Source organism: Callorhinus ursinus, unplaced genomic scaffold (genome assembly GCF_003265705.2).
Source record: "Callorhinus ursinus isolate GAN/ISIS: 27379988/994484 unplaced genomic scaffold, GSC_fseal_2.0 scaffold2, whole genome shotgun sequence".
In the NCBI taxonomy this organism is placed as follows: domain Eukaryota; kingdom Metazoa; phylum Chordata; class Mammalia; order Carnivora; family Otariidae; genus Callorhinus; species Callorhinus ursinus.
The window spans coordinates 26,293,436-26,308,266 of NW_027397064.1; the positions used below are offsets into that span (position 1 = coordinate 26,293,436).

Consider the following 14,831-nt stretch of genomic DNA (forward strand, 5'->3'; position numbering starts at 1 on the left):
TATAAAATGCTTATTTTGCCAGAATAGGTTATAAAAGATTGGAATCCTGGACCATAGGTAATATACGTGTACATGGAAACTTTCAGGATCTCTCTATCACTTTCTATAAATTTACATAAGTGTATATAAACACAAATTTACATAATATTTATTATAGGTATTTTTCCACACCACATTAACCCTGGCTCTTATCACTTTCCTTTTTTGCCAATCTCACAAACACTAGTGTACCACACAGAAAATGGTGTCACACAAATAAAGAGCTACTATTTAGCACTTCCCCAACTCCTGGTGATATTAGGCAACTTTTTATTTGTTCTATTAAACAATTTCATATCCTCATTTAGATGGATTTTTTCATTAGTTTTATTACTAACACTATTACTAATGTGTCCATGAGCAAATCTTCCTTAATTTCCCCTCAATTTCTGCTTAAAAAGAGTAAGGGCATGATCACCGTTAAATAACATGAAGTGTTTTATGCTAAATAAATATGTCTGATATTTTCTAAAAACACATCCATTTTCTTCAGGAACCTTCCCTCTCACTCCCTCTCATAAAGGACCAAGGACGCATCACACCACACCCAAGTCAGCCTGCCACAATTTTACTTAGCTCCACCCTTCCCCCTACTGCAAAGCTCTTCCTATACTTGACTGTGAGCTCAGCGTGAAAAGTTCAAAACCCAGTTTCATTACCTGATACTCCTACTTCATACTTAAAGCAATACATAAGCCAACAGACTCAAGGCAAAAAAAAAAAAAAAAAAGTACAGGAAGAAATATTTACTAAATCTGCAATCTGTCATAGTTGTGTGGTTTTTTTTTTTTTAAACATGCACAGCCCAGTTTTTCAACATGTTCTAAACGTGTACCCAAAGTGGCCTCACCTTTGTTGACCACAGCGTGTCATTCAGAATCAACCCTTTCTCTTCATCACCCTCAATTTTGCTTCCTGATCTGCCGCTTGCCATACCAGGTGCTTCCTTTGAATAAGCAAAAGGGTCTGCATTTTTCTGCTGAATTCTTCCTCCTCTGGCCCGATAATCAGCCAGCATTCTACCCAAGCTCTGGCTATCCCCAAGATGCTCAGCAATTCTAGTGCTCACTAGCTCGTGCGAGGGCAAGACTTGAATAGACTTGGCCTGAATGCTTCCATTCATGCCCTGAAGGCCGGAGAGATCCCTAAGCAGCTGCTTCTTCCGTCTGCTCTCCATTTCTTTGAACTCTTTATTGAGGAGAGGAGACCAATAAACCTGCTCTGCGAAATAATCTCGGGTAGGGCATCTCATCCCCTTTTCAGTCAGAAGGAAGGGCTCCCGGAATGTGATTACTGGGGAGATACAGAGGATCACGTCTTTCAATTCCTGCTTAAAGGCCAAAGAATAAGTCTTCCGTTTATCTTCTGAAGAGGTAACCTCCTCAGTAACATACAATCCAGTGTCGTCTTGTAAAGGGTCTCTAAAGGCTCTCATCTGGCTTTTGGGATCCTGCAGCTCATCCATGTGCTGCATGGGCTCTGGCTGCTCAATGCCCATGGCAGCCTGTGGGTCGTCCACGTGCAGCGGCAACAATGACTCTGGGACCGATGGAAAGAGAGCACAGGGGATAGCCGCTGTGCAAGCTGTCGTGGCATACTCTTGATGCTTCAAAGAGGCAACATCCTGTGTAGCGCTTTTATTTTCCTGGTCACCCTTCTCAAACACAGTCCTTGAGTCTAGCAAACTGCCATCATCGGAGGGCAGAAGCTCTGGAGGGAAGTCAGGCTCCCGGGGGAGGGCACTTCCGCTGAATGGCTCCTGGGCAGTCCCTTCATCCTCCCGTCCCTCAATCAGAGAATGGAAAGAAGGATTCTGGGTTAACGTAGGAGGCATAGCAAATTCATCCATGAGGAAGGAGATTTCTAGTTGAGAATGATAAGCTACACAGATCATAAAGATTAGGATTTCCTTAACTCGAGCCAGCTCATAAGCAGAGCCTCCTCTAAGCTTGATTGTGCAACCCAGGTGCTGTGGACAGCCTTCAAAAAACATCAATGTTTTGGTTTGCTCTACAAATAAACATAAAGAAAGTTTAAGAAGACTTAGGTGGCAATCCGTAAGACCAAACAGAATTAATTCATTATCTTAACCTCTACAGGAGAAAAACCGTTAAGACCACAGTTGCCAATCCTCATCTAACCACTGCTCACAGATACTAGTATTACAACCAGATATTATTAACAGATATTAAATATTAGTAGGACAAAGTAAACATTGTAGTACTAATGAGTTTTCTCATTTCCTCTTGTCCTCAATCTCAGGTGAATCTATGCTAAAGATCACTCACCACTAGGTAACTGAAACATCTGCATATAAAATTTGTGACAGGTGCCCAGGTGGGGTTTTGTAAGCAGCTGGTCCATCGACATTACTAAATCACCTTGGGTCATCCGACTGATGCGTTCTAAAACTTGCTAGAACACAGAAAAACATTATATTACAAAATTAAGAGGAGAACAAAATTCTCAGTAAATTTTTTCTGGAAAATAAAAATTTAGAAATAAACCTCACAATTTCCTTAATTTTAATTGTATAACAGTTTTTTTGATTTTAGACTAGACTACAATATGTGCCCACGAAAACACCAGACTCATATTAATAACATTACCAAAAGGTATTTAAGCATCATGCATTGGCACAGGATACTGGGGGGGGGGGGGTAGGGGAAAATTTCCTAGAATTGGCCACTATTCTGAAGAGGGTAACTTTTCAAGAGAGAACATTTTCTACTTGTACAATTCCCTGAACAAAAAGAAAGCTCAACAAGGACTACTTATTAACTAATGTCTGTTACACCTTTGGTCTTATAAACAACTATAATGAGCACTATATAATTAATTACACTTTCTTCCAGCCTGAGGTTCTCCAGTCTAAATAATGAAATGGCTGTCGTGCCTACTGTCCTACTTTCAATATATGGAACAGCAAATAGATAATCAAAGATCCCTGAATATCAATCATGAATACATATAAATTTAAAAACTGAAATTTTAAAAAATGATATAAAAATAGAAAAATAAGAACACTCACTGATTTTACATTAATGACCAAAGTAATGCCATGTTCTAGTAACATGTCTTGGGCAATCCGAGATACTGTTTTTTCAACTAGAACCAACGTGGGTCGAACGTCAACTATTCGCTGAACATAATTCTTCAAGAATTCCCTTTCCTGAGGGAAAAAACGTCAAAACTATTATACCTGGTACAATTCAAGATCTAGAGATATTAAAATATCAGGACAGTTTGAATATTAATATAAATCTAAGCCTAAATTCTTTTCATCCACAAATAAGTCCATAAGCAAGTTACTTCAAACACAACCAAGAGTATTATTCATAATCCTGAACTGCTGGTTACGCTAAAAAGAGTTTTGGAGAAACTCTATTTTCTGACTCACTAATCTTACTTCGAAGGATTTTCAGTTCTTAATAACTTCGACTATGAAAGCCAAGAATCCAATTAGCTCTCAGAAGTTAAAAAAAAAAAAAAAAGAATAAAAAAAATCTAACCTCAGAACTCCCCAATGAAAGCAATTTCTAATTTTTTAATTATAGATTCCCCCATTACATTCTGAAATTAACAGAGTAGCTCTTCTTTGGGTATTTGAGTAAATAACTCTCTAAAGATGCTATTTCACCTTCTTCCTCATTTCAATCTCCCAGCAGATCATATTCGACCCAGAACAGCTAGAGTTCAAGATCTAAAACTTAACACTTAATACAATTGCTTGACGAAGGCTTATTTTCAAAGCAAATGAGTATTGTTAAGTAACAACCAGAACTAAAACAATACAAATCACTGTCTCATAAAATTCCTGGGCTCCACACAGGAGACACCTGAATGTATGAGCATGTCTGTCACTTCTGGTCCATAAGCCCAAAGTGTGTTCTGAGCAAGCTGTATTTATGGTGAGGGCCACAAGATGGATGAGCCTATTTATGCAATGACCCTGCCATGATGGAGTATATTTCTACCTTTCTCTGTTTTACTGACAGAAATTGGACATTTTCAAAATCTCCCATTATTAACAAAACGGATTTTTTTCCCTTGAAATGTGTTAACTTCCTACTCTACTTACTACCTAGTAATTTAACAGCATTTATTTTTTTTAAGATTTTATTTATTTATTCGTAAGAGACAGAGAGAGAGAGAGAGAGAGAGGCAGAGGGAGAAGCAGGCTCCCCGATGGGTGGGAAGCCCAATGCGGGACTCGATCCCAGGACCCTGGGATCATGACCTGAGCCGAAGGCAGACGCCCAACCATCTGAAACACCCAGGCGCCCTTTAAACAGCATTTTAAATGATATTATTTGTGCAGCTTCAAAAGTATACCTAGAAGAAGTTGATTTTTTTTAAATTTCTGGGCTTTGGCACAAGAATGGCAAATACACTTCCTCTCAGTCCCAACTATAATCAACTGCCATAATTGTACATGAAGCACCTGTTCCAAAGGAGGTCTGGGCCGGGCCCAGCAAGGAAAGAAGATCGGGGAGTAGGCCATGAGCACGGAGCAGAGCAGTGTCAGCTTTGTGAAGACTCTGAAGCCAAAGGCTCCTTATCTCCTTGCCCTTTGCTTTTCCTCCTCCTTCTGATCCAGGCAAACTTTGTTTATCGTGCTTTGCTCTCCTGTGCTTCGCAGATACTGCATTTCTTACAAATTGAAGGTTTGTGGCGCCCCTGTGTCAAACAGGTCTACTGGCACCATTTTTCCAACGGCATTTGCTCACTTCGTATCTGTGTCACATTTTGGTAATTCTCACGGTTTTTTACACTTTTCCATTATTATTATATTTGTTAGGGTAATCTGTAATCAGTGATTATGAACAACCCCCTGAAAGCTTAGATGACGGCTAGCACTTTTTAGCAATAAAGTATTTCTAAATTAAAGTATATATTTATTTTACATACAATGCTATCTGCATACTTATTAGACTACAGTAGAGTGTAAACATAACTTTTATATGCACCAGGAAACCAAACAAGTCATTTGATATGCTTTATTGCAACACTGGCTTTATTGCAGTGGTCTGGAACCAAACCTGCAATCTCTCTGAGTTTGCAAGCACTACAGTACACAAAGATCCTCCAGATCATTGTTTCAGCAAGAAGTCCTTACCTGAAGCACAATAGGATCAATGCAAGTAAATTTAGTTTCTTCTCTGTAGAGATACTCAATGGAACACTTCAACAGAAGAATTTTGGGATTTTTAATACAAGAATTCATCTACAAAACATGAAATGTGTTAAAAGCTTTTAAAGTTTGCACCTTACAGACCTTCTCTAATCGTATCTTTAAAGTCATACTGTTTGTAATTCCTCCTAAATAGACTATCTCCTTATATTTGTATCGAAATACTCTCATTTAGTTCTTTTGTGGTATTCTCTTACATATTTCTTCAAAACAAACTGCTCAGAGCAATGCAGACTTCCTCAAAAACTGGCTTTGTTTCACTAATTCTATTTTAACCTAATCCTCTACACTCATAAAAGTTTTTATCCTGTCTTTAAAGAGAGGGGCTTAAAGACAGGATACCTCACGAACTCGTAGAGATCAGTAACTTCAAAAGCATAATTTAAACTTTCTAAAATCCAAAGAGAAAGGAGGGAGAAAAGAATTAAAACACCTCCTGAATAGATTCCAAGCAGTGATACATTGGCAAGCCAAACTGGGTAACAAGAAGGCAAAAGGGAAAACCTTAAAGTGTATCCAGAAGTGCGGACTCAAACAATATACCCTAACGATGCAACTAAAGCCACAGGCCCAGCAGCCCAGGCCCCCTGCAGTGGGGGTTTCAGAATGACTGTGCTTATACACTCCCAAGTTGCAAAGGGCCTTAAAATAATGAACACGTCAGTTGGGGAACTACATTTAGGGATATTTTTTTTTCAGCAACTACAAATTAAAAGATAAATATGGGTCAGTGGAGCAAGACAGTCATTCATGCATATGTTTCTACCACTCCCACATACAATTTTCAACTCTGGAGATAAGCTCAACATACTTTCCTCTTAATTCTATAGAGATCATTTAATTTGGCTTAAATTACTACCTTGATGGGTAATGTGCCAATTTTAATAAGATACTATGTAGATATAATGACATTGGATCAAATCCAAACATAGTTTTATCTATGGTCACCCACAATTTTTGGGAGGCTTCATGCCTTACAGAAAAATGAATTAATCTCTGCTTAGAAAAGAGTGAAAATAGGACTGTAGTTCACCCATCAGGTTGCTCAGGCTAGAAATCTACCTGAGCTCCCACTGTAACCAAACTGGTATCTCCAGAGGCAGGGGTCAGGGTATCTCTGTTTGTAGTTGAGTTCCCAGAGTGATCTGGAAGCACAGCAAGTTTGAGAGCACTGCTAGACTGATGGTTTTTCAAAACATGAGGACCAACCAATGACACTGGAAACACGTGCAGTGCCTACTTTAAAAGCAGCCCCACACTCCCACTCCCTTATAATGAATGAGAATTTCTAGGGGTTGGGCTTAGGAATCTACGTATTTAACAAGGTCCACAGGGGGCCCTGATGTACCAAGCACTTTGAGAATCAGTGGCCTTCAGGATAGAGTTCAAGACCCTTAGTGGGATACAAAGCCCCTTGCCTGCTTCCTCCCGCCTCATCTCCTTTCTCATCTTGCACCTTAGGATCTCAGAGATTCCTTAATACACCAGGTTATTTCACCCCATTCCTTTGTACTAGTGCTAGAAAGAGGCCTGAAGGCAAAAATAGAAGGTGAGAAGGATAACAGAACACCAGTGATAGTTCTGCAGCTCAGCCCTAGAAGAGAAAACAAAGTTTTAAAAGTTTTAAAATGCTAGGCCTCTGGAAGGACTCCAGTCTATTAGAGAAACCTTGTCTCCCAAAGATGTGGCAGGTCAAGAAGAAATGATACCAGTACCTTATCATTCTGTTGGTCTGGAACCTGACCCATCCTCTCCCTTCTTCTCTTGCCTCATGAATTCCTATCATCCAAAACCGAATCATCATCAGCTCTGAAGACCTTACCCGAACCTCCAAAATTTCACCCCTATAGCAGACACCGCTAACTGCTCCTTGATATCCATTCTCCTTCTCTCCTACGATTAGGGTACCCCAACTTGTTGGCTTGGTACACAGTCACAATTTGAACTTCACTGTTGAAGAGATCATATTACCTTTTTATGTGCAATATTTTTGGTACAAACAAATCCATTGACAACCACAGAATCGAACTTCTTTCCACCTGGAATCTAATGAAACAAGAAAACAAAACTCAATGATATATTATTAGAATCCAGTCAGATAGATGCTATTATTTATTTCCATTTTTAATTTTAACTATTATGTAATCAAATCAGAACAGAAAGTCCCAGGATATAATTCTTTCTTTCAACCAATAATTAATGAGATCTAGCATGACTATTTTCCCACCTCCCACTCTCTATGTTCTTACCTGGTACTCTAAAATACGCATATGACTGACCAAATTGGCAATTAAAACCATTACTAAATCAAACGTCATAGGCAAAAAATACATATAGGCGTCCACTATCTAAAAAAGGCAATTATCCACTGCTTTTACTTAGAACAGTGACAGTAATCTGTGGGAAGAGGTATCCTCATAGATGATGTATCAAGAAAAAGGAAGCAAAAGGAAGAAACCACATTTGTTTGGTTTCCCACTCGATGCCCAAGTCACCCCCTTCCAATCACCTCTCATTTCCTATGGGTGGCTTCTTTGACGTGTAAGTGTACTGCTAACAAACAACAGACAGAAAAACCTCCCACTCCTTACTTAGAACACCTTTTAGATTACCGTTAAGAGACAAATTACTACCAGGCCCACCCTATCAGTTCCGAGCATTAGAAAAGCATTAGCAGGGCTCACTTTTTTAATATGGACAAACTGACGGATATCCATGTCATCGTCCCGATTCTTGACATCTGGTCGGACTGTCTGAACAACCTGGCAGACCAGTGATACGATGATGTCCCTCCAAGATGGTGACAATGACTCATTATGGAGCAACTGTTGGAGTAGTGCCATCATGTGGTTATGATTAGCTGAACTACAAAAATGTCACAAGAAAGAAGTTTGCATAGTTAATACTGCCAGAGATAATAATTTTGAAGATGCAATAAGCAGTCTACAAAGAAATAGCATATGAATTATGGCTCAAAGACAAGATCTTCTTGAGCCAATCGTATTTCATCTGTACCTTAATGATTTTGCACATGAATGAAATCTGTATCTTCAATTAAGATAACCCCTTTAATTCAACTAAATTTTACATAGAAATTACAACTGGGACAGACAATCACAATTTAGGACTCTCATTTTATAAGAAATTTCATCAGAACAGGCTTTATTTCCTAAGTAATCTTAGTATTTTTTATTTTATTAGGAAGAAGAACTATGCATATGATCATCAAATCATTGAAAATTATAAAAATGGAAAATTAACATCAAAAAGCTCACTGCCTTACAGCAACCTCTCCATGGCTTGTTTCTCTCCATTCTCCTCCCTCAGCAGCTCCAGGTTGTTATGATGCCAGCCCAAAGGTGTGAAAGGCAGCTCTTTGGATTTCTCCTCAACTCGACGATTAAATAAGGATTCTAAGTGTAAAATAAGAAATTGTACTTCACTGTTATGTTTTATGCCATGTACTTAATAGATTTATAACGTGCAAATTTATCTTTTTAAGTTTTTAAACTCAGACAATTCAAATTGCTGGTGTAAAAAAGGCAAGGACATGTGTAAATACACAAAAAAATTAAGTGTGAGTTCGATCAATATTCACAACAACCAAAATGACTAGGACTCTCAAGCCAATAATTATAAAATACAGCTTCTGAAAAACAGTCCTTTTATTACATTCGAAAAGAAGGGGGCTGCCTTTCCCTGTAAAACCACGAACTAAAAACTGCATTCAACAGAACTCTGAATGCTGGTAGAATGACATGTGACAGTGTGGGTGCTGAACTTTAAAGAGGAAAGTTCAGCCCTGATACATCTCAACCAGTACAGGACAGTGCAGACAGTCTATTCAGACAATTCTTTGTAGTGTTTCTTTCTCAAAATTAGAACAAAGGCCTTTTTTTAAGCAAAACTTTTATAAATCAGACCCAAAAATGAACTATAAAAAAATATTAAAACATAACAACTTATGTAAATTTTTGTAAAATCTTTAAGTTTTTAAAAAGAATGAAAATGCATCTAGACAAAAAACACACTGTATTAAAAGCTTTGCAGAAAGGAGGGGCGCCTGTGTGGCTCAGTCGGTTACGTGTCTGCCTTCGGCTCAGGTCATGATCCCAGGGTCCTGGGATGAGTCCCACATAGGGCTCCCTATTCAGCAGGGAGTCTGCTTCTCTGTCCTTCTCCCTCTGTGTGTGCTCTCTCTCTCTCTCTCTCTCTAGTTCTCACTCTCTCTCAAATAAATAAATAAAATCTTAAAAAAAAAGCTTTGCAAAAAGGATGCTCACTATATAATTACTGAAAAATGTGACTGAATAAATGGAAAGAGGTGGCAAATGCTTACAAAAATTCTCTAATCCTTCCCCCTCTTAAAGCAAACCAAACAAAGAAAACTTTCAACCGAACAGTCTGGCACTACAAAGTAAAGCATGTGTTCATGATATGAGGTACAAAAAACTGTACACTTTAATTATGTAAACAGCTAGCCTATATAAACTCCTAGTTGAACCAGATGTTCAGAGATGAATTGAGAAACATTGCTAAGTTATGAGAACTTATCTGAGGTCTGAGCTGTGGAGTGTTATGAACTAATTAAGTATCTTTACTCCACAGTAAGCTAAGTAGGGAAGTTGTAAGAGAAGGCTGTCTTCTTCTATACTGCCTTCTGTCCCCAAGAAATTAATCAGCAAAGTTAGTTCTTTATCTCTATTTCCCCATTTCTCTTTCCAATTCCACAGGGCAGGCAGCATCCTCAAATGGATGAGATCTCTCTGGGAGCTTTTTGACAAGTTTGAGAATCCTTGATGATATGTGTATCGATACTTAATATTATATTCATGATTTGGGAAGCATAAACAATGACTTTCAAAGAATAAAATTCAAATTCAATTTAAAAGCTTTTAAACAACTGCTTTTCAGACCAGGTATCTTCTCTCAAACCAAGTCCAAGTTTATATTCTTCATTACCGACATTCTCAGAGTTACTATACATATAAAAACTGTGATCCTATAGTACTAAACTAATCAAATTTATTTTTAGTACCTACTCTGTGCCAATCAATGTGCTAGGCCCTAAGTACACTCTTACAAATAAGACCATCCCATGTACAGCTTTTGATAAAATTACCTTTGATGAAGGCATCACTTATTGAGAGTTGTTGTCCTCCATTGTCAGAAATCAAATACTCTGCATACCAGGAAGAGAGCAGAGGAGGAAGAAAAGGAGAGACTTATGACTGAAACATGCCAGCGTAATTATACAGAGACCACACCTACACACAAAGTATTACTCATACTAAACCCAACACTGCCCAGCCAATTGAAGAAAGCTTTAGGCTAAAATGCATCTTTATACTTATTCCACACACTTCAAACTTAATAATTAAGACTTGAATAATAAAACTCAACAGAACCTTGAAGCAGTAACATCAGATGATCTTTAACAGATTGTTTTTCCCTTATCAAAGCTGAACGAGTTTATAAAAATTGAGATCTTTAGTAATTTAGGTACGACAAGCCTAAAAAGTTACGCTATTCTTCTCATGTATAACTGTAGGATTTCACAAATAATCACTCTGTCTATATAGAGAATAGTTTATAGACAGAGAAGCCCCCTGAAAAAATATATAAGGTGTTTTTTTTTTTTTCAAATTTCAGACTATATGCTATAAAGCAAATTAATACAGAAGTGACATTGGCAGGAAATAAAGATTTAACTCATCAGGATTTTTATGAGCTTTCAAATTAGGGTTTTAGTTTTTCAAAATTCTAACTAAACACTGCCAAATAGTTGCCATAACTGAATACACACTGTGTTCTTTTAAAACTTTTAGAATGTTACTTTTCTCACAAGTGAAACTTACTCTTTACTTCCCCATGAACTTTTCTTTGCATCCCTGACCAAGCATAGCTCAAGTGAGGTTCTTTCTACTATGCAAACGATACAATGTATTTTAAGCCTTTTAAAATAAAGGTTCTCCACAAAATTCTTTCCAGGTAGATTTCACTTATAACAAATGAGCTTCAGAAGATGCTATGTTTATAAGCTAAAATGTGCATCCTTTCAACAAGAAAGTAGAGAAAAAGTTTTACATTGGAAATTCGAAGTGTACCATGCCAAATACAATAAATCAAGTATGTGGACAAATAAAAACAGGTGTTATACTTTATTTCTACACCTCCCACACAGAAATGAATAATGCCAATCTGTTTGTTCAACTAACATATTGGCTTTACGAGCTTTACTTTTCACATTAAAGATTAAGTATATATGTGTATATACATATATATATATGATGATGATGATTTTCAAAACACACAGAAAATCCTGTATCCCCTTCACCTAGATTTAACAATCGTTAACGTTCCGTATCTGATTTCTCTCTACATATATGTATGCATTTTTCCCCAACCATTTGAAGTTACACACATCATGACACTTGACCACTAAGCCTTCAGCATACATTTCATAAAAATAAGGGCACTCTTCTCTATAGCCACAATACCATTTGCATACTTAAGAAAATTGACAATGTCTTCAAAAAAAAAAAAGGAAATTGACAATGTCTTAATATGATGAAATTAGTGCATATTCTTCAAATTTATCTGTCCCCAAAATGCTTTAATAAATTTTTTGCCTCAAACCTGGATCCAGTAAGGTTCATACGCTACAGTTCCTTCATTCTACTGTAGTCCAAAGCAAACCCCCTACCTTTTTACTTTGTCATGATATTGAATTTTGAAAGAACCCAGGCCAAATGTCCTGTGGAATGTCCCATTTTCTGGATTCGATTAGATTGTTTCCGTATGGTGCTGTTTAACTTGCTCCTACAGGTTTTCCTGTAAATGGGAAGTTAGATCTAGAAGCTTATGGAAGCTATGATTTTCCCCTCTCTAGGTTCTACTAATTTGTCAAGAATGGTTCAGATCCTGCTTGCAAAACATAACAAAATGTATTTTAATTGTACAACTCTCCAAGTTTTACCAATAGTGAAAAACTAATCAAGCAAGAAGACTGCAATGTTCCAGTTTTACAAGTTTATGAAAATGAGGGGTTTGCTTACATAAGGTAAAAAATACCAGATTTTTTTTAAGTACAGATATGTAAATCATTTTTAGAAATCCAAATTTCCTCAGCCTTGGAAGATAAAAGATGATTCCTAAGAAAATATTTTATAAATAATACCTTTAACTTCAATGGAAAGATAAAAACCACCAATTCCCACTTACATTCTAAAAGGAAGGAAAACAGGAGGCAGAGGAGTGTATTACTCTTCCGCCTCACTACCAGTTCACTCTGACAATCTTTACTTTCTGGTAATCAGTGTTAGTCTTAACTACAATGCAGAAAAAATACATTATTGTACTTCAACTTCACAAGAAAAACAGAAAATGAACAATTCTTGTTAGAATGCTAAAAACTAACAGGAGAGAACTGTGAAAGCCAGAAACATTTATCAAGGGAATTAAAAAGGCCTTAAATTTTAGACTCTCTAGGTTGCATATGACCTATGCCCTACAGCATAACCTGTGAGCATCCCTTTCCTGTTGCTATCAGGTTCCTCTTTCAGTATTTGGCACAACCATTACACAAAGTACAAATCCACATGTTGGATTTAGTGACATAGTGGACATAGTGACATCACTAAGTTCTCACATTTGCCAAACACACCAATAATTTTTTTATGTGTGTGTGTTTTTTTTTACAGAGAGACTCACAGAGACCCGAGAACCTGTGCTTTGAAAAACAAACTGAGGTTTCTGGAGGGGAGGAGGGTGGGGGGATGGGTTAGCCTGGTGATGGGTATTGAGGAGGGCACGTTCTGCATGGAGCACTGGGTGTTATGAACAAAAAATGAATCATGGAACAGTACACCAAAACAAATTATGTAATATATGGTGATTAACATAACAATAAAAAAATTAAAAAAAAGAATAAAATTGACCAAATATCCCAGTTCTCGAGGGGTTTACAAATATATAATATAAAAACAAATATGTAAATATAATAAATAGATATAATTTCAAGTACTGATAAAAAAAAAAGGTAAATATAAATACTGCCCATAACTCCCTCTTTAACATATTTCAAGTGTGAAACTGTCCTCTTTGTCTGCAAGGTTACTGAGACCATTAAATGTCTCATTAACATAAAAGACAACAGTATCTACCACAGTCTCCTGAGCTAACAATCCTATACCACCATAAAAGAAGGAATGGGATTGTTATGAAAAGATTGATTTTAGTTAACCAACACCGGTGCCCAGTCACCACCAAGCCCTTTTCTAAATACCACAGTACATCCTCTTAATTTTTTTCTACAATTTTGCCAACTTCCAATGCCAAATCAAGAACCTGTTTTTTACAAAATTTTAATGCCTCTGTCACTACAATCATCTGAACCATAATACTCCAAAGATAACAAACTCTGGCCCCATGATCACAGCTCTAAATTCTTTCAATAATCTGGTCTATATCTCGCCTGAACCTGGCAAAAGACTTATTTAAAGTAATCAGGCATTCTCTCACCTCTCTTCATTATCTTGTACTTTACTTTCCTTTTAACCATATATATTTTTTCCTGATAAAATTACCTTTTAACCATATATATTCTTTCCTGATAAAATTACCTTGAGGGGGAGAAGCTTCAATTAATATTATATCACCTTCCCCAGAATACTGCCCTAATTTTCTTTCATTCTCCCACACTTTAAAAAATCTTTTCTGAGATGTCCTTGGCATTCACTCCATCCATCAGTGCAAGCTGGACTTCTGCTATCCTGTCTTTTTTTTTTTAAGTGCTGGCCCCCCTTTCAGATTTATCCTCATATGAGAGTATCTCTCACAACTTCTGTAGACAATCTTTTTAAAGGGTTGAGGACAGAGAGGTTGCAGACGAGTCATGGTGATTTTTTCAACTGCGGATGCTTCCCCTTTAAATTTCCTTAGGGATACAATTTGAGGTTGTACTGTACAAATGTCAGTATTGAAGCTTCCTGTTCCATTCCTCTCTCAACATTAGGAAGTCAGGCATCCTAAAGCAAATTGCCCAACTGTGCTCCACAGTTCATCTTTTGCTATTCTGAATACTATGACAACAGGTCACCTTCTTCATGGTTTTCGTTAATTTTCTAACCTTCCAAGACATGAAATCCTCATGTCAAAAATGTATTTCATGCTCTACTTTCAGCAAAATGAAACTGCACTGCCAACACATGTGTCCGAAGGACAGATATCCTGCATCACAACAGATGCCACCTCTGACCCACATCTATGATTTCTATTACAAAAGCATCACCCACTATGCTCCAGGAGACCAGACTATAGTTCATCTCGCCCAAGTGTCATGTCTACTCCAATGTCCTTTCATACTCACCCAAATGTTCTCCACCATGCTTAAAATTTGTTTTGAGGATTCCCATAAAGATATGTATCTTACTCATGTTCAATGCTAGTCAAGTCTCCTCTTTCACGGCATTCTCTCTAAATTTCTATTTTTTAATAAGATGTACCTTTTTATTACTACAACTCTTTGTTGTTGTTTCAATTTTTTATTTAAATTCCAATTAATTAACACATAGTATAATATTAATTTCAGGAGAAT

The 14,831-nt window shown here is 37.2% G+C and overlaps 1 protein-coding gene across 6 annotated transcripts in view; it reads right to left on the reverse strand.

Moving 5' to 3' along the window:
- PIKFYVE (phosphoinositide kinase, FYVE-type zinc finger containing) overlaps positions 1-14,831 on the reverse strand; it is a 75,321-nt gene that overhangs the window by 30,730 nt on the left and 29,760 nt on the right. For all 6 annotated transcript variants that reach the window (XM_073879316.1, XM_073879312.1, XM_025892436.2 and 3 more), the window contains 8 exons: positions 10,356-10,415; positions 8,517-8,646; positions 7,918-8,098; positions 7,205-7,279; positions 5,159-5,266; positions 3,071-3,211; positions 2,328-2,454; positions 890-2,049 (listed from right to left, as the gene is read on the reverse strand). In XM_073879316.1, the coding sequence (XP_073735417.1) occupies positions 890-2,049; positions 2,328-2,454; positions 3,071-3,211; positions 5,159-5,266; positions 7,205-7,279; positions 7,918-8,098; positions 8,517-8,646; positions 10,356-10,415 (1,982 nt within the window). The remainder of the gene's footprint in view (positions 1-889; positions 2,050-2,327; positions 2,455-3,070; positions 3,212-5,158; positions 5,267-7,204; positions 7,280-7,917; positions 8,099-8,516; positions 8,647-10,355; positions 10,416-14,831) is intronic.